Source organism: Thalassophryne amazonica, chromosome 18 (assembly GCF_902500255.1).
Source record: "Thalassophryne amazonica chromosome 18, fThaAma1.1, whole genome shotgun sequence".
Taxonomy (NCBI): domain Eukaryota; kingdom Metazoa; phylum Chordata; class Actinopteri; order Batrachoidiformes; family Batrachoididae; genus Thalassophryne; species Thalassophryne amazonica.
In genome coordinates this window covers 48710853-48731723 of record NC_047120.1, presented here as the reverse complement: position 1 = coordinate 48731723, position 20871 = coordinate 48710853, and the positions used below count along the sequence as shown (strand labels likewise).

General features: G+C 37.9%; 1 protein-coding gene across 1 annotated transcript in view; it reads right to left on the bottom strand.

Annotated features, from left to right (window-relative positions):
- LOC117530219 (cone cGMP-specific 3',5'-cyclic phosphodiesterase subunit alpha'-like) overlaps positions 1 to 4830 on the bottom strand; it is an 81852-nt gene extending 77022 nt beyond the window's left edge. Inside the window, exons 1-3 of the mRNA XM_034193147.1 lie at positions 4336 to 4830; positions 3874 to 3981; positions 34 to 183 (exon numbers count right to left, since the gene is read on the bottom strand). Of these exons, the coding sequence (XP_034049038.1) occupies positions 34 to 183; positions 3874 to 3981; positions 4336 to 4524 (447 nt within the window). The 5' untranslated portion in view covers positions 4525 to 4830. The remainder of the gene's footprint in view (positions 1 to 33; positions 184 to 3873; positions 3982 to 4335) is intronic.
- Between the last annotated feature and the right edge of the window lie 16041 nt (positions 4831 to 20871).

The following is a 20871-nucleotide window of genomic DNA, read 5'->3' as shown; positions in this document are numbered from 1 at the left end:
GTGTAGGGGCTGTATAGTTGGTCAACCAATCACCTGCATTTCCAGGGTTTGGCAATGGGCTGAAACAGTAGCTAGCTTGTTTTTCAGGTTGTTCGCCTCCTGTGACAAGTTCTGGAATAAGGCTTCTCTCTGTTCTGCCTCCTTCCGCCGCTGTTCCAGCTGGGCCTGCAGTGTCGCCACCAACTGGTACATCCAAGGAACAACGGGGTCACAATTACCATGTCAAAACCTGTTTGTTTAACTTCAGTCAAGGAGTCGATTTTTGAGGTAGCCTGCTCTGTTTCCAGCAGTGATATGCTTCACTATATAGTCTTACCCGTGGAGAAATACAACCCCTGGCAAAAATTATGGAATCACCGGCCTCTGAGGATGTTCATTCAGTTGTTTCATTTTGTAGAAAAAAAGCAGATCACAGACATGACACGAAACTAAAGTCATTTCAAATGGCAACTTTCTGGCTTTAAGAAACACTATAAGAAATCAGGAAAAAAAAATTGTGGCAGTCAGTAACGATTACTTTTTTAGACCAAGCAGAGGGAAAAAAATATGGAATCACTCAATTCTGAGGAAAAAATTATGGAATCATGAAAAACAAAAGAACGCTCCAACACATCACTAGTATTTTGTTGCATCACCTCTGGCTTTTATAACAGCTTGCAGTCTCTGAGGCATGGACTTAATGAGTGACAAACAATACTCTTCATCAATCTGGCTCCAACTTTCGCGATTGCTGTTGCCAGATCAGCTTTGCAGGTTGGAGCTTTGTCATGGACCATTTTCTTCAACTTCCACCAAAGATTTTCAATTGGATTAAGATGCGGACTATTTGCAGGCCATGACATTGACCCTATGTGTCTTTTTGCAAGGAATGTTTTCACAGTTTTGGCTCTATGGCAAGATGCATTATCATCTTGAAAAATGATTTCATCATCCCCAAATATCCTTTCAATTGATGGGATAAGAAAAGTGTCCAAAATATCAACGTAAACTTGTGCATTAATTGATGATGTAATGACAGCCATCTCCCCAGTGCCTTTACCTGACATGCAGCCCCATATCATCAATGACTATGGAAATTTACATGTTCTCTTCAGGCAGTCATCTTTAGAAATCTCATTGGAACGGCACCAAACAAAAGTTCCAGCATCATCACCTTGCCCAATGCAGATTCGAGATTCATCACTGAATATGACTTTCATCCAGTCATCCACAGTCAAATCAATCAATCAACTTTTTTTTTATATAGCGCCAAATCACAACAAACAGTTGCCCCAAGGCGCTTCCAGTCCACGATTGCTTTTCCTTAGCCCATTGTAACCTTGTTTTTTTCTGTTTAGGTGTTAATGATGGCTTTCGTTTAGCTTTTCTGTATGTAAATCCCATTCCCTTTAGGCGGTTTCTTACAGTTCGGTCACAGACGTTGACTCCAGTTTCCTCCCATTCGTTCCTCATTTGTTTTGTTGTGCATTTTCGATTTTTGAGACATATTGCTTTAAGTTTTCTGTCTTGACACTTTGATGTCTTCCTTGGTCTACCAGTATGTTTGCCTTTAACAACCTTCCCATGTTGTTTGTATTTGGTCCAGAGTTTAGACACAGCTGACTGTGAACAACCAACATCTTTTGCAACATTGCCTGATGATTTACCCTCTTAAGAGTTTGATAATCCTCTCCTTTGTTTCAGTTGACATCTCTCGTGTTGGAGCCATGATTCGTGTCAGTCCACTTGGTGCAACAGCTCTCCAAGGTGTGATCACTCCTTTTTAGATGCAGACTAACGAGCAGATCTGATTTGATGCAGGTGTTAGTTTTGGGGATGAAAATTTACAGGGTGATTCCATAATTTATTCCTCAGAATTGAGTGAGTCCATATTTTTTTCCCTCTGCTTGGTCTAAAAAAGTAACCGTTACTGAGTGCCACAAATTTTTTTCTTGATTTCTTATAGTGTTTCTTAAAGCCAGAAAGTTGCCATTTGAAATGACTTTAGTTTTGTGTCATGTCTGTGATCTTCTTTTTTTCTACAAAATTAAACAACTGAATGAACATCCTCCGAGGCCGGTGATTCCATAATTTTTGCCAGGGGTTGTAGTTTTATTCAATCTTGTTGACACCAGTTAATGAGAATGACGCAAGTGCGAATAAATCGCACTGTACAGTCAAAATACACGAGGAGATAAATAACCGATATTCCGTTTAAAAGCACACCTCTCCAGGCTTTAGCCTGAAGGCCCCCCGACTAACCTGAAAGCAAAAAATTATTTCTGCAACAATAGAAAAGAGACTTCACAAGAACAAGCAACAACCTCAGATAGCATTAATGTCGGTGCCATAAACAGCGGCGAGTCATGAATGCTAATATGTACACAGAGCCAGAGCGAATGACAGCTTAACACTGTCAAGTGAGCGTCATTCAGAACATGCAGTTTTTGCAGTCTGTCTAAACTTCACACAGCCAAGCTTCTGTCAAAATGTGATAAAAGCCATCTCCAACTGTCTGTGTGACAGCTCAGTGAAAACCCAGTGTGATTTTCTTCTTCTTCGCTCTTTGTAATAGCTGTCTGCTGCCAGCTATGCACACATCACTAATAAAGCAAAAAATACTTTACGCCAACAAACTAAACTAATGGTCGAGCGTGACTGGCCAACCATAAATTTATGATGTCATTTAAGGTGTCATAATATAGCACACCACACCACAACAGCTCATCAGGTGACATAAAAACACAGAAACTTTTATCCAGAAATGTGCCTCAAAAGCTGAGGTGATATGGCTGTCAACAAAATTTTAGGTTGACAAGAAACAAACTGCATCTGTTTTAAAGGCCTAAATTTGGCTTATAGCTGTTGATTTAAAAAAAAATTTTTTGGACCATTCCCTGTAAACCCTAGAGATGGTTGTGCATGAACATTCCATCAGATCAGCAATTTCTGAAATACTCAGACCAGCCTGTCTGGCACCAACAACCGTGTCACATTCAAAGCCACTTAAATCCCTTTTTTCCTCCCATTCTGATGCTTGGCTTGAACTTCAGCAAGTCATCTTCACCACATCAAGATGCCTAAATACACTGAATTGCTGCCATGTAATTGGCTATTTGTGTTAACAAGCAATTGGACAGTTGTACCTAATAAATAGTGTGAATACACAAATTTTGCAAATTAGATGTTCTTTTGGCTGCTCCTCTCTTTTTTGTTTGTTTGTTGCTTGGGGTTGCCAAAGTTGATCTGTTATGGATCACTAGTTTCACATGGCACAGGTTTTACTCTGGATGCCATCCTGATGCCACTCCACAAGAACATGGAGAATGGGGCACAGTCACCTTCAATAAGGAAAAGTCTGTTTAGGAGGGAAATGCACTAGCCATTTGAAGTAAATTATTTTGGATGAACTGTACAACTGTTTTACAAGAACAATATGCTGACCAGTTGATTATGTACTGATTATTATCTCATGCTTGTTGTTACTGTGGACTTTTGCATTGTGTTGTAAACTTAAAAAGTAATCAGTTTTTTCCTAAACTGAAAACGTGGGTCACTTTCTTTAATTAAAAAAAGCCACAATGCTTCAATTTCATAGCTTTAGACTTGTAAGTTTAGTTTTTTTAACATACACATGAAGAAAATGCATCAAAAAACAACAGTGCATTCAGAGACCCAGGAACACTTCAGACTTGTGCACAGTATTCCATATGAATACCAAGTCAGCTATATTAGCATTGTATTGCAAAAAGCCCAACTCTGACTCTATTGTAAAGAGATTTTGTCAAAACATGTTTCTGCAATTAATTATGTAATTAATAATTGCATAGAATTAATTATTAAAATAACTGCAGTGATTACCTGGAATTATTTCATATTTGCATGGTGACATACCTGTCCTCCTCTGGCTGACAGCTGCTGTCTCAAAGTTTCCAGTTCTTGCTCTTTGACATGCAACTGCTGATTGTTCCTTTCCCGCAGCGTCTCCAAGGAAAGAATCCTCTGAAATCATGCATGTAAAAACAATGCAAATGATGAGTGTAGCCTTTATTAGAGTACAGACCTGCAGCAAGGTTGAAAAATACACCAGATTATCTATTAAGAACAAATTAAACAAGTGGAAATTTAGTTGTCTTTAATTGACATGATTTTTTTTAAATCCCCAGCGAAAACAATCATTAAGTAATATATCAACTAGCAAATTCAATCATTACCAAATATCAACTACTACCCCCACCATATTTCATTACATTGAGATAACTGGGTTCCTTGTTGGAGATAATAAACATTATTTTTTGGCATACCGTAAAATGAAACCCGATCTTCTCCTGTTCCACTTACAAAAAACTTTCTTACCTCTAACAGCTTGGTTTTGTCGGAGTCGGGTGGTTTGATGTGTCGTTTGGCCAGTTCATCGATTTTTCTCCTGAGGTGAGCGTTCTCTTTCCTGACACTTTCCAGCTCCACTTCGGCCTTGGAGGCAGAGCTGCTGGATTTGAATCCCAACTTCGTGGCTAAGGACTCTTTGGTGCCTTTAGAAGCCATGACTGCTTTGTAGTATTCAGACAGTAATCTGGACTTAGCAAATTCCACAGGCAGTTCGTTAATAAAATGGCTTTGCAATTTCTGCAAAACAATAATAATTAAACTGAAGAAAACTACCAATCTGCCATTAAGAGATGTGAAAATCAAATGAATAAAAGATTACAGCTGAAATGACTATTTGATAAATTGAGCAGAAAATGGAAAATAAATTGATGTTTCACTTGATTATTGTTTAAGAATTTTTGTTTTAGTAACAAAAAAGAAAGAGAAAGGGGGGAAAATAAAAAGCAAATTACTCTGATTTCATCCTCTGAAAGGAAAATGTTTAGTGCTTTAGCATTATATAAATTAAATCTTTTGGTTTCAACACTTGAAAATGATTCTCATTTGGGCTGCAATACATGGACACATATACATTTATATATGGTATGCCCAAAAGAAGTCTCATGTCAAGGTTTTTAATCACTTGTGAGATAATCGCATGTGACCTAAGATAAGCAACACCTTAATTCAGTGAAAAAACTTGATGTTTTTCGTTTCAAATTACCTAAAAAAAAAAAAAAAAAAAAAAAAAAAAAAAAAGGTGCAGAGCATGGAAAAATGTCTCTGTATTTAACACTTCCACAGATCAATTTCAGAGCACAATGGTATGTTCTGTTTCTTGTGACAGTGTGTTTTTGAAGGCAGGCTAAGTTTTATAAATACGTTTTTTTTTTAAAATAAGACAAACTCTTATTTATGAATGAAAATCTATAAAGAAATCCTCTTCCACTTGGCCTACAACATAAACACTGTCACTTCCAAGCAGTCACTTCATTTTACTGTACAAATGTCACTAAAGCACTTTTACAAAAATCTATCCATCCACCCAATCATGACTATTATTCCTTGGTGTTACTTGTCCACAGAAATTGTGCTGTATGGCTTACAACTTGTAATATACATTCTTTGACCAGTAAACATCAGTATTCCCAAACAAGTAGTTAAATGAGCCTTCAAGTAACAACGTTTTTAGTCAAATGTTTGGCTGGGAAGCTTTGACATATCAACACTATTTTTTGGCTGTTGACAGATGTCAGGACGTGGACATATCCCCCTATTTGGCTGATACTTTCAGCTGCACACAGAGCTGCAATGAATTATTTTGAGAAGTAATTCAATGATTGATTATTTTCTCAATTAATCAACTTGTTAATTTGTTGTCAATATTTACCAGAGACCAAGATGATGCCTTCAAATATCTGGTTTTATTTAAAAAAAAAAAAAAAAAAAACAGAGGTTAAAGCGCTGGGCTCAGGACCAGAGGATCCTCTGTTCAAATCCCTGTCGGACTGGAAAAATCCCTCAGGGCCCTTTGACAAGGTCCTTAATCCCCAAATTGCTCCTGGTGTGTACTGAGCACGTTGCGTGGCAGCACCCTGACATCAGTGTGTGTGGGTGGGTGAATGTGACACATCACTGTAAAGCAGGCTGCCCATAAAAGCGCTATATAAATGCAATCCATTTATTATTCTGTAAGGGTATAAGGAAAGTGGTAAAATAAAGACAAATTTTGATATGATTTCATATTTAACAAGCTCAAATCAGCAAATTTGAATATTTAAAAAATAAAACCCTCAAAATGATTAATCAATTATCAAAATAGTTGCCAATTAACAGTTTTCCTCCCGTTATTAAGCAGCAAAACGATAGTGGGATTAATTACTAGAGAATAAATGTTAATACTGTTGATGTTAAAGAAGAAAAACAAGTAGTGAACAAGATATTACATTACATTTTCGTAATTTCCAACATAATTCAATCTATAAATCACTCACCTTTAGCTTCTAATCTATTAATACATCGCCTTTATTTATTTTATATTTCTATGAACAGCTGGAAGGTTGGCAGCCTGTTAACAAACACAACCAACCTTTGTGTGACTTCAGCTTTAAATCTCCTAATAATAATAATGATAATAACACAGTTGTCACAGACAAATAAAAACACACAATACTCACAGATGAGGCTCCTTTTAGTTATCGCTGAAACTATAACACCGTTTTTTGACACCAAACCGTGTCAGTCAGACAGTTTATCCACTGCTTTCGTTTCCTGGATTTTGAATTGAGGCGCGCTGACGTCACGACGTAAACGTAACAGGATGTGCTTGTTTGTATCACCCGGCGCGTCTCGAACAAGAAGACGCAGAGGGGCGGTGCGGTGCAGAATGCGTCACGATCGCAACAGAGTTATCTTCAATATCGAACAATTTTTGAAATTGCTAAATAACTAAATAAAGCTCCTTATTGTTTATTTTGCCCAGCTTTTATGTGTATTAAATGTCGTGTTTCATCTCGCTCCCCCCAGGCGGGCATACCGTTGCAAAACCTGCCAAAACTGGTTTAGCTGCTTTTTGTATTTTAATAACATTTAAAATGAGTAATAGAAACAGGCTAAAAATCTACATCTACGTTTTAATAGATTAGAACAGTATATGACAATAATGTTAAAAAAAGAGTTCCAGTAGATGGAAATATGTTCATTTATGTTTTTTAAAGCTTGATTTCTGTCATAGTTACAAATCTAACCTGTAGCTTTTGGCTATTTCTCATGACTTTATGAAACTTTGTGTTGAAGAATTTAATGTATTTCTCAAAGTATTTAAAAAGTGAGCAACTTGCGGTTGACATTTTCCTACCAGGGCACGATTTCAGGGTCCCATGATCCTTTGCACGAATGGAGTTTCATTGTTTCGTCAGAGATATCGGGAAATTAGGGGCCTTGTGGAACAGGAATGATGCCACGTAACCTAGTGTGTTTTGCCCTGGTATTTGATTAAAAAAATTAATAGATTTTTAAAAATCTAAATACACGTGTACATTACCTTATGTTTGAATGCCTTCGTTGACTGCATTTCATGCTGGTTTGCATTTATTTCATCGTGCGTGATGACCAGTGATGCCATTTTTGTTATTTACAACTGGCAAGTCGAACCGGAATCACTCCAAGTGCACAGGGGATGATGGGACAGTGAACGACTATTTTTAGATGTTTTGTTGTCCATCTTTTCACTTGGGCAAAAACAAATTTAATCAATGCAATATTGATTTTAGAAGACACACAAAGTCACAGGCGAAAGGTGCACTGACACAAGCATGCCTGTGACTCGCAATAGCACGAACGTCGTTGTGACGATCCCACCCGCTGTCTTCACAGCTGGACGCCATTCTTTGTTCTATCAGCTACCACGCGCTCTGCGCTGGATACTGCGTATATAAAATAATTATTTCTTGGCGGATTAATCATTTTTTTCTGCAAATTGGCCATTGAAAACAGCTCTGATCACTTCCTGAATCACAGAGGAGGCTGCAGCCGGAGCCATTCGCGCACTATATCTTTTTGGACTCTTTATGATCAGACAAATAATATGTACCTTTCAATACAATTGGAACGTTTTAAAATTTTGACCCCTGTGTAATTCTTTATTGACCCCTGTAGCTCATTAGAGGTCAGCTACAGGATATCTCCATATCTGAAAATGAACATTAGTTAATTTAGAATATGTGTGCCAAATTCTATGCTTTTATCACAAAATGCACAATTGTTATGGAAATTTTAGCTAAGCTGCACCATTATTAATCTACCTTCCACAAGAGAAAACAATATGAATGGCCATCAATAAAACAATATTGTAATTGGTGATGGCATAATGTACCACTAGATGACGCAAAATCCTACACATTGTGGCTTTAATGTAAATCTACCTGAATGATTTTTATTTGAACTCAACTGAATATTCTGAAAAAAGGCTGTGCTGGAAGTACAATCAATTCATTGCTGCAATCCCCGAGTTAGAAAGAGACCTTGCCTCAAAGTCTTCATCAGAGGAACAAATTCAGTAAAACAATTTTAAAGTGAGACCTTGTGTGTGAGTCACCTTGGGTGAAAACAGCTTTGATTTTTACCCGAAAGCCTTTCTGCAATATGCTGCTAAAAATTTACACCCACCTTTGATCAGCAGAATATTAAAATAATTATATAATGCCAAACTGTATCCCAGATCGACAGTAGTGTAGTAGCTGGCTCCAAACTGTTCATAAAACAGAATTATTTGAGTTGCTCAATAAATCTGTGCCCCAGAGCTGAATATACGTACTGAGATGACTGCTGTGTCCATAATCCTTTTCAAAAATGTGCACTTTAATTCTATACTGGAAATTTTGACATATACTGTACATTTACTGCCCTCTTACTGGTTTTATGTATACCATGACATTTACCATCCACTACAGTTATTTATTTATTTTCAAATACAAGGTTAAAAAAAATGAGACCTTCTGGGGAAAAGACAGCCCAAGACGAATTTGTTTCTTGTACCATCAGAGAAAAGTGTGTAATGTTGCTCCCTGGAGAAAAGAATAGAGGTAAAGACAACGTTTCTATATGGAACACAAAAGCTCAAGAGACAGGTTTGATGTGCTAAAGTTGGAAACATCTTCCCTCAGGGATGAAGTTTGTCAAGTTTGTTCATTAAATACTGCAGTGATAAAATTCCAGGCACCATAACAGGGTCATTAATAGAAATGGTCATGCCAGAAAGACATTAAATGAACAATTAAACAGAACATTTGGTTATTCGAGGCGGCGATAGTTGGTAATCTAATTGGTTTAAGATGTGTTTGTTGAAAGCGTAATGTTCATTTTTGTCTTTTGCGCAGTTTGTAACTAACATCTGTCATCTCGAAGGTCAGAGAAAGGAAAAAGATTAGATAGAGGACATAGGAGCATAGACTGGTGCTGTACCTACCCTGGAACCCAACTAGCAACCAGTGGCAGACCAGTAGTCAAACCTCACTGTTCAAAATTAGTCATCTATATGCTCCAGCCAGGTGACGTGTCTTTAGCCTTGTCCAGTAGTTCAGGTCCTCAGCACTGTAGTACCCAAGGATTTTCCCGAAATTCCTAGTTCAAATACTCTAAGGACTTCATCCTCTTCAAAGATACTGGCATTGCCATACTTCTCAGTCCAGTGACCTAATGACTCCATATAGGTCCTCTAAGACAAGTTGTCACATTGTTAGTCTGTTTGGGTTTCGACATACATCTTAATGGCTTCTTGATGACTGTTCTCCTAAGCCACGCCCACATACAGTAATCAGAAGACTATGGACTTCCAAACTATCAAGTTGCATGTCACTATGAAATGACAATACCAATAAACAGACTGCATTTCTAGACCTCTTGCTCCCAGGCCAGTAAATATGTATTGGCAATGCAGTATTTATTTATTTTTTAACAGTGGAAGTTGATATTAACATGGTATTAAATTGTCACTCCCTTCTTCCAATGTACAACAACAACTTTGTCATATGTTGTTTGTGTCGTCTGCAGAAGTACGTCAGTAATATATAATTTGAGCCATGATGATTGCTGATGAGTACTGTTTTACTCAAATATACCATAGTGATACTGTAAAACATTTGACCATTTTGTGACAACTCTTGCTGACATTGCGCCAGGCTAGTTGTTGTGATTTATGCATCACCATTTGTGTTGCAATTGTAGGGTATTTCTCACCTGCAGGGGGGTACGAGTCTTGCATGACTTGTTATATTTTCACTATGATTTGCTATACTGCAGCAAGAGAGTGGCAAATTTTTCAGGATTCAAAAGTTGCTTGTGACAACTTTGCACGAATCGGTCCAACCTTAACCCTTAAAGACCTCAAAGTATTTTCTCGATTTTACCAAACCTTAAAAAAATCCCCCCTCTTGAGGTACTTTCTTTTTGTATAAATCACGTGTTGCATATCAAAATGCTTAGAACAATTTCAGATCCATTTTGGTTATATAACCGAGAAACTGAGGTCAAGCGACCCCCAACCCACCATATCAAGGCCTTATTTGTGGCTCAAATCATGAAAGCATTACAGCTTATTTGCATGCAATACAACCACAATGTTGCGAAAGGGTGAAGAAACTAGGTGGCATGGTGATCCAACGCTACCAGTCTGGACTAACAGCAAGAAGATTCATGGTTCAAAGCCCACCTGAGTCCCACTTTCTCCAACATCTGGTGTTGAATCACGAAGAGAATCCAGAGTAAAACCTGTGTCAAATCAACAATCCCAGACACTTGCATCCCTTTAGTACTCCAGCAGAGCATACACTGCAAGGCATCCTCAACCCAGAAGAGTCAAATCTCCAAGATCAGATAAAATTTTAATGAAATGGGGCTGCTACACAAGCAAGTAAACAATAGTTCAACAGCGTCTGCATGTTTTTTCTCCCCTTCTGTTTCCAAGATCTTCCAGCAGGAGTTTTTTTCTGCTGCTTTCTAGTGAAGAGATGCTGCTCATAAGTACAACTTTAAGTACTTGTACTTTAAGTACAGTACACTTGTCTTGTGTGGGACAGGTCGAGTATAGGCCTACCCCTGTATCCTATCCACCGGTATCAATAAAGAAATTTACAGTGAAAATGAGCATGTATAGTAAAACAACAATTTTGACAGATTGTAACTGACATTTCAGAATTAAGAATGCATGCTTACAGCAGCAGTAGCATGTGTAAAACATCAAAGCAGAATGTAGATTTCATTATCCGTCATGTGCATGACAAAGACCCGTCGGAATGCTTTTTATTTGTTTGGCCAGGCTTTATGTTGGAATTTTTCCCTAGTGCCATTTCTTGCTCATGCTCTCCCCAAAGTCCCTGCCTCTGCCAGTCGTGGTTCATACCACACCTTCAGTCGGCCACGGTCACATTTGTCCACAGTCCCCTCGTGATTATTCGACAAGCTAATGAAACACGCAGCGTCATTTAAAATTTAAACATGTTTGCATGTCATGTAAAAAGCACAGCTGTTACTGTTCCTCGTACATATCCTCTGATTACTGCAGAAGGCAAAAATTCTTTGGCACACAACTGGTCCGGCACAGCACAGAAAACCCACAGAGAAAATACACCCCAACCAGTAGCTTCCTCAACCTGGGGGCAATCTGGATCTGATCCAAATTCTTTTCTTTGATCAATATCTTTTCCTTTCATCTCTTCAATTTCCTTTTTAAAATCTTTTTAATAAGTATTTTAACAACTGGCGATACAGCATCACAGAGAGCCTTAAAAATAATATCACAACAATCTCTGTAGGAAAGTTTAAAAATTTGATTCCCCTCTTTTTAGTGTTCTTTTTATTTCACTTTTCCTTTTAACTTCTTCCCACTTATGACATTCCAGCTCAAAACAAAGTATTTTTTTAATGTTTATCCTTTTATGGTATTATACGAAGTTATTATAAGAAGTTTCTTTATGACATCCAAAAGGTCTACAAATATATCATCACAAGTTGTAAAAGCAGTTTTAAGAATTACTCCATTTTTCTTCTTATTTTTTTTTCGTGTACCCCTCTTCTCCTTTTATCGTGTCCTCACTTTTTGACATCACCATGAAGCTCAAAACAAAGAGGATGTTTTTCCACTGATCTCTTTATTTGAACTTGCTTTACTATATTATAAGAAACTAGAAGCACTCGGAGAGTGCAAACCTCCGCCAAGGCCATGGGGTCACTGACGCCATAACATCTACACGCCGTGGAATCATTGAACCTAAAAAAGTCTAACAATGATGTTTGCTCAGTATTAAAAAAGGTTTCATCTGCTGTGACTGGATAGCATGTATCCTTAGCGCTTGGCATCACAGTTTATTGCAACTTGCACCTTTCCCAGAAGCTACTGTCATCTGAGCACTGATATTGATATTGCATGTGCTTATAGACAAAAACAAATGAGACCAAATTTAAATTATTATTCAACTAAACTGCAAATATATTAATTTTTTAACATTTATGAAACACTTCTCTAAATAAATAACAGTAAATTCTGAAATAGAACTATTTTTTAAGTGTTGCATGTGCTACACAAGGCCACAGGGTCACTGACCCTAAAGAGATTCCCTCCTTGGCACAGTGATCTATTCAACAATTCAGTGTTACAACCAAAAGTATGACACATACACTTTTCTTTCCTTTATATTTGACATCCTTGACCATGAAAACATACCACTAGAACTTGGAATCACTTTTATGTCTTTATTAGTTCAAAAGTTATTGTATAAAAACGATTTTTCGGTAATGGCGGTTTTCTTCTGGCTCTGGCACGATAACATTTGAAGCTACATCAAATCTGATGACACCTTACTGAATCAGTACAGATTCAGCTACAATTTGGTGTTAGTTGTGCATCTCTAGCTTCATTTGTCACCTCACACTGACACATTTTCTATTTTCCCTATATTTTTGCATATTCTGGATCACTAGATCCGGAACCCGGATCTGATCATCACCAAACTTTGTTGTTTGATAGAACATTTGACTATGTTACACCCTAATTTGTTTCAAGCCTTTCTACCTTGTTTTTGTGGAGTTAGAAACTAGAATGTCAAAATTCCCCCTATCCTGCAATGGTGAAGAATCCTTTAAAAAATTCCTGGATCCGGATCGTGATCCAGATCACCACTAAAATTTAATCACTTGTTCCTCTTGTCATTTCCAACCACTCCACAAAATTTCATCAAAATCCGTTCAAAACGTTTTGAGTTATCCTGCTGACAAACAGACAAACAAACAAACTCGACCGAAAACATAACCTCCTTGGCGGAGGTAATAACAGTAAATTCTGAAATAGAACTATTTTTTAAGTGTTGCATGTGCTACACAAGGCCATAGGGTCACTGACTTGGCACAGTGATCTATTCAACAGTTCAGTGTTACAACCAAAACTGTGATACATACACTTTTCTTTCCTTTATATTTGACATCCTTGACCATGAAAACATACCACTAGAACTTGGAATCAATTTTATGTTTTTATTAGTTCAAAAGTTATTGTATAAAAACGATTTTTCGGTAATGGCAGTTTTCTTCTGGATCTAGCTCCATAACATTTGAAGCTACATCAAATCCTGCTGACAAACAGACAAACAGACAAACAAACAAACAAACAAACTTGACCGAAAACATAACCTCCTTGGGGGAGGTAATGATAGCTTTATGACATCATGACATATGGCCATAGAGATATCATAGCACAATATATAGCTACGTTTTTTTCTTTTAAGCGTTTTTAATTGTTACGCAGCACCACAGCTGGCTCTAGCCATTTTGGTGCGAGATGAGCTCCCCCGCTGATACAAGCTACCTATCACATTTCACTTTCATTCACTGAATATATGACTCTGGACAAAGTTTGTTTATTTTGACAAGAAAATAAATGCAGAAATTGTTCATCCAAATGTAGTAATGTATAAACGTACTCACCATAAAAAGATAAGTATTCTTAACCTGGAGGCATTTTTTACTATCGCAAGAATCGTTCATCACAATAATCCTCATTTTTTTGCACCTCAACGCCCTTTAGACTTTACTGGACAGAGAATTTATTATATTTAGTATAAGTTCAGTTAATATTGGCCCATAGGAAAAACTATACAATAAAAATATTACTTTTAACCTACAATAAAATGCTTCAATCTTAAATATGATCAATCTATCTTTATTAGTTGGCTATGTGCCACAGGCTTTTAAGGTGGCAGTAATTAAACCATTACTTAAAAAGCCATCACTTGACCCAGCTATCTTAGCTAATTATAGGCCAATCTCCAACCTTCCTTTTCTCTCAAAAAATTCTTTAAAGGGTAGTTGTAAAGCAGCTAACTGATCATCTGCAGAGGAATGGTCTATTTGAAGAGTTTCAGTCAGGTTTTAGAATTCATCATAGTACAGAAACAGCATTAGTGAAGGTTACAAATGATCTTCTTATGGCCTCAGACAGTGGACTCATCTCTGTGCTTGTTCTGTTAGACCTCAGTGCTGCTTTTGATACTGTTGACCATAAAATTTTATTACAGAGATTAGAGCATGCCATAGGTATTAAAGGCACTGCGCTGCGGTGGTTTGAATCATATTTATCTAATAGATTACAATTTGTTCATGTAAATGGGGAATCTTCTTCACAGACTAAAGTTAATTATGGAGTTCCACAAGGTTCTGTGCTAGGACCAATTTTATTCACTTTATACATGCTTCCCTTAGGCAGTATTATTAGACAGCATTGCTTAAATTTTCATTGTTACGCAGATGATACCCAGCTTTATCTATCCATGAAGCCAGAGGACACACACCAATTAGCTAAACTGCAGGATTGTCTTACAGACATAACGACATGGATGACCTCTAATTTCCTGCTTTTAAACTCAGATAAAACTGAAGTTATTGTACTTGGCCCCACAAATCTTAGAAACATGGTGTCTAACCAGATCCTTACTCTGGATGGCATTACCCTGACCTCTAGTAATACTGTGAGAAATCTTGGAGTCATTTTTGATCAGGATATGTCATTCAATGTGCATATTAAACAAATATGTAGGACTGCTTTTTTGCATTTGCACAATATCTCTAAAATTAGAAAGGTCTTGTCTCAGAGTGATGCTGAAAAACTAATTCATGTATGCTCTGTATGCACCACTCTGCATTTAATCATTAATGATCGATCTCTGCTCCCCTCCACAGCATGTCTTTTTCCTGGTTCTCTCCCTCAGCCCCAACCAGTCCCAGCAGAAGACTGCCCCTCCCTGAGCCTGGTTCTGCTGGAGGTTTCTTCCTGTTAAAAGGGAGTTTTTCCTTCCCACTGTCGCCAAGTGCTTGCTCACAGGGGGTCGTTTTGACCGCTGGGGTTTTTCCGTAATTATTGTATGGCTTTGCCTTACAATATAAAGCGCCTTGGGGCAACCGTTTGTTGTGATTTAGCGCTATATAAATAAAATTGATTTGATTTGATTTGATTCTAGCATTTTAAGGCTTTTCAACCTTGTATACAATGTTTATTAATTATTGTGATATTATTGTTAATCGCAATTACTATGGCCAAGATAATCATGACAGGAAAAACAAATCTATCATCCAATGGCGACTATACAGATTGGTAAATTACAGTGTACACATTTCAGAACTGCATTTGATAGGTGAGGTGTGAAAGTGCATGCGCAGTTGCATGGCAGAGGTAATGTCGATGGGTAGTTCATCTCGATGGGACGCCGGCGCTATCCAGCACACCGGCGAAGCGGCGATAGCAGGGTATTGTTTTCATTGGCATGTGTCTGTGTCTGTGGGCAAGATAACTCAAAAATGTGTGGACGAATGTCCTTCAGTCTTGGTGAGAATGTTACTTGGACAGATATCTAGAGGTGATTAGATTTTGAAGTAGTTTGGTCAAAGGTCAACGTCAAGGACAACATAGACTGAAAAACACTTTTTTTGTATACGTATCTCAACAACCAAGAAGCTGAGAAGGATGATGTAAAGCAGGGGTTTTCAAAGTGTGGGTGAGTGAGCTTCCCTCAGAGAACAAATGAATAGCTGCCCCCCACCCCAATGACACACATACACACAATTTCAACATCTTCGTGTGTTTCTTTTTATTCTTTTACAGGTTAAACACATTTTAAATATATTGATGTGTTTTTAAGGTACTGTCTATCCATTTACACATTTTACAGCCTTTGTAAACATTTTAAACACATTTTTAAAGAACTTTCTATTCCTTCACACATTTTACACCCTTTTCAAACATTTTAAATGTTTTTAAAAAACTTTCTATTCTTCTATTTTTACCTTTTGCCATATTTTAAACATCATTTTTTAAAACACTGAAACATCTCTGTGTGTTTTTAAATGTCTTTGACATAACTAACACATTTTAACATAAATAATATTAGTTAAACATTTATACATATTTAGTTTCTTGTCTAGTCTCACCTCTTGTTTAGTGTGAGCAATGAGTCTGGGCCTTTGATGCACACAGGCAATCTATGTGGGGATGTACTGTGGTTGCCCCAACTCTGTCTTCTCACTGGTAGATTTATGCACTAAAAATTTATCAAATTTGTTCCTGGCAATACGCCACACAATTTGAAAACCAGTGATATAAAGCATATATTGATCAGCAAAATATTTGTAAATTAACTGGTATGAATTACTTCATATTGAAATCACCCAACAGTCATATGATAAAGTCATAAGATGATGTTGTGTGAATGGCATATATACAAATACATTACAATTTAATATATTCTGTTTGATAGAAAATTAACATTCTAAATCTAAAATAAAATTTAAAAAGTAATTAAAATACTGCATAGAAGCAGGATACAATCACCTATAAGAAAAACTCTGGTTTTTCAAATTAACAGACAGCCCTAATTTTCTGAGCCCTAACAACTCCGTTATCTCACGAATTTGGAAAAACAGGCCTGATTTTCTGAATGTACCAGATAACTCAAAATCCTGCCAGAAACATCCAGCCTGCGGTGCAAGTAAACACCGACAGGAGCCGGTGGGAGCCGAATGTATTTATAACAAGGCATCTCATGGTAGAGCATCCACCAGCAGTTTTAACTGCAGCATTCATGTATTATTCACACGTAGAATCCAGAAAACGACAGATGCACAGACAGAGCACAATGCTATATGGCCCAATCATTAGGAAACACAGTGTATTATGATGCATACACATTTTGGAATAAACCAGATGGAGGTTATAGACATTGTTGGGCAATCATATAACAGAGTCCACAGTGTTTAAAGTAGCTCTGTTGTAAACATGCTGATGAACAGACGGCCCAAAGTTTATAGAATTAGGAACATAGTATATGATTATGCATGTCAATAATGGCATGAACTTGATAAGTTATAGTGAAGCCTAATGCCAATTTGCATGTATAAATAAATACAAAAACTGTATCTATATATCATGCTGTACAACAAGGATTTTAAAATCCAAAGGAGTTAGTGTTTAATATGTGTGAATCACTGGGTTTTAGAATCCCAGTCTGCTCCTTTTGGCTCCTGTCAGTGTTGAGCTGCACTGCAGGTCAAGCGTTTCTGGTAGGATTTTGAGTTATCTGGTTAATTCAGAAAATCAGGGCTGTTTATCTGAATTAACCAAATAAACTCATTAATTCAGAAAAAAATCAGAACTGTTTTTTTCAGAATTAATGAGATAAACTTATTAATTCAGAAAAAAATCAGAACTGTTTTTTTCTGAATTAATGAGATAAACTTATTAATTCAGAAAACAACTCTGGTTTTATTTTTATTTATTTTTTTCAAGTGACTACATTTTGCATCTGGACTACTCTTTAAACAACTTAGCAATAATAATTCATTCATTCATTTATCTTCTATAACTTGAGTCTATCCCCACTGGCAGGGTTCATCCTGCAGGCCTCCAGGCTATCAGGGCTCATAATTATGTTAGTTATAATTAGTTTGCAGAGATCCTGTCAGTTACCATGGCGAGCCAAAGGTGGTCCACAGTCCCAATGTGGGCAATGCTGCTCTATAAAAAGATTTAGATTTTTTTTCTTTTTTTTTTGCTGTTCATCTCTATAATTATGTCCACCAAGGACAAAATAAAATAATTGCTTTTTATTTATTTGTCTGTCCGTAAACAGAATTACATCAAAACTACTGCACAGATTTTGATGAAATTGCCATCACAGATAGATTTTAGGTCATGGGAGACTCCACTGAATTTTGGAGGTGATCTGGATCCGGATTCTGGATCAAGATTTCAGTTAATGTGGGCTTTGAACGATTACGTTAAAAAAAAACAAAAAACAACAACAACAAAAAAAAAAAAAACAAACAAAAACAAACCAAAAAAAAAACAACAAAAAAAAAAACAACCTACTTCACAGATTCTCACCAAATTTGCAACACAGATAGATATTAGGGGGGATGGAAGACTCCACTGAATTTTGGAGGTGATCCGGATCCAGATCCAGATTCTGGATCAGGATTTCACTTTGTAGACATTTAAGGATTATGTCAAAACTACTACACGGAATGTTACCAAATTTTCACCACAGATGGATATTAGGCCACGGAAGACTTCATTTAATTTTGGAGGTGATGTGGATCCGGATTCTGGATCAAGGTTTCACTTTCTGTAGGCTTTGAAGGATTACGTCAAAACTACTTCACGGATTCTCACCAAATTTGCAACACAGATAGATATTAGGGGGGATGGAAGACTCCACTGAATTTTGGAGGTGATCCGGATCCAGATCCAGATTTTGGCTCAGGATTTGTTGGGAGTGATCCAGAGCAATATGTAGGTTCTGCAGTAGAAAGGTAAAGCATCACAATGTAAAACCAAGATCAGGAAGACACAATTTTGTTTCAGCTTGTGAATTAAATAACAGATTGCATCATCTTGATCAGTCGGACCATTCTAGAACAGTATGCAATTACTGCATTCTGTTGTGGAATCCGGATCCAGATAAAGTTCAGGTCACGATGGGAATCATATAGCTTTTATTCTGAGTCCTCATCAGTCTTAGACGGACGTCAGAAATCTCTGATTGCTCTCGTTTCCTGTGTTTTCCTAAAATATGGCTCTATAACATCACAAATGACCTACAGACCATCTTTGCTTTGACTTTGATGTCCTTCTTTTCCCTTTATGCATGTGATGTCACAGCAGCGCTGTAATTTTGAAACCCCTCTCCCTATCTTGGCAGAAATAACACAACATTGTTCAGCTGTAAAAGTGAAGAATGATGGGGCTTTTGCCAAAACACACAAAAAAAATTACAATTTCAAGTTTCCATCCATCCAAGGGCCAAGGGGGGCTGGGACCTATCCCAGGAATCATAGGGTGTGTGAAGCAGGGTACACCCTGGACAGGATGCCAGTCTGTCACAGCGCCACACATGCCCAGTCCACCTCACCTGCATGTGTTTGGATGTGGGAGGAAGCCGGAACACCCGGAGGGAACCCATGCAAACACGGGGAGCACATGCAAGTGGGAATCGATCCCACAACCTTCTTGCTGTGAGGCAACAGTGCTAACCACTAAGCCACTGCTGCCAATTTCAAGTTTGCTTCGATTTTTTTTTTTTACAACAGTAATAGAAGCGTGATGATGTCACACTGAGTACTGTTCCGTGCTTGTATCAGCTGTTCACATTTTGTACATTTTAAGTTATTAATACTACTAATCCTGCACAGAACATTTCATGAATTTAAAACCAAACATACCATGTAGCCCAGTCGACACGAAGTGACTGAGAACATGGTCTTGTTGTCGTGTTTGGTTTATTTCTTGCAGGGTTGAGACATTGCTGCTGTAACGACATTAAAACTGTTTAACTCCTTAAACCAATAATTACAAGATACTAGAGGGTGTTGTACTTTCCTCTCTCTCTGTCTACTTCTGAGGCAACCCACTGATGTTTCCCCCCCTTCAAGTCACCCCCCTGCCATCTTTCACTCATCCTCTCATCCAATTTGGCCTCTCTTCTTTCACTTCTGCTATCTTAGTCAGCCTCTGTCATTTTCTCGCCAACTCTGTCTGCCTCTCTGAGCTGCTGTCCTTCATAATTCCAAAGCCCTTGAGTTACACGCCTTTTATGTAAGAGCTATGAATTATTTAAGTTCAGCTTGGCTTTTTTTCATGGTAAATGCTTTTATGACACTTGTTTATCATCGTCCAAGAATCACACGCTTCCACACCACTAAGAGGGCCGCTCTTAACATTTACCCTTCTTATGGTAAATCTTCTTTTGGGAAGTGGTGGCCAAGTGGTTAATGCGCTTGATTTCAGTGCAGAAGGTTCCCAGTTCAAACCCCACCCACCACATTTCTCCATGTAATATGCACTTGTGTCCAGAAGGGCATCTGGTCTAAAATGTGTGCCAAATCAAGATGCAGATCCACCTTGGATTTGTTGTGGCGTCCTGGAGTGAAAACAAGGGAGCAGCCGAAGGGACTTATTCCCAGACAGCAAATAGATCCGGGCCGGATGTAGTCCAACATCTGGTAGCAATCCTGAAAACAGATCTGATCCAGACAGTTTTTGCACCCTGGCCCAGATCCGGCACGGCTCCGCTTTACAGTTCTGGAACAGATCCGGACCAGATCTGAACTGGATCCGCAAAAGACCAACCGTTTACAGACCATATCTGGCACGGATCTGGGGCAGATGTGGACCGCATCACAGCACCGTGGCAGGTACAAGTTTTACAGGGGTAAGTTCCGTGGATCCGAGGAAACTGATTTGTATCTATAACACACAGATCAGTGTCCCCGGACTCACAAAACGTGATTGTTGTAAAGAAACAAACCGCTTTGCAATAAGCATTTAAAAAAGCCTCAGTGACGATCACAATTACAGAGTACAGAGTTTACAACCGCTAATGGATAGTTTCTACCGAGTGCAGATAAAATTGCTTATCGTTATGCCCCATGTTCCTGCCACGGTGCTGTGATGCGGACCACATCTGTCCTAGATCCGTTCCAGATATG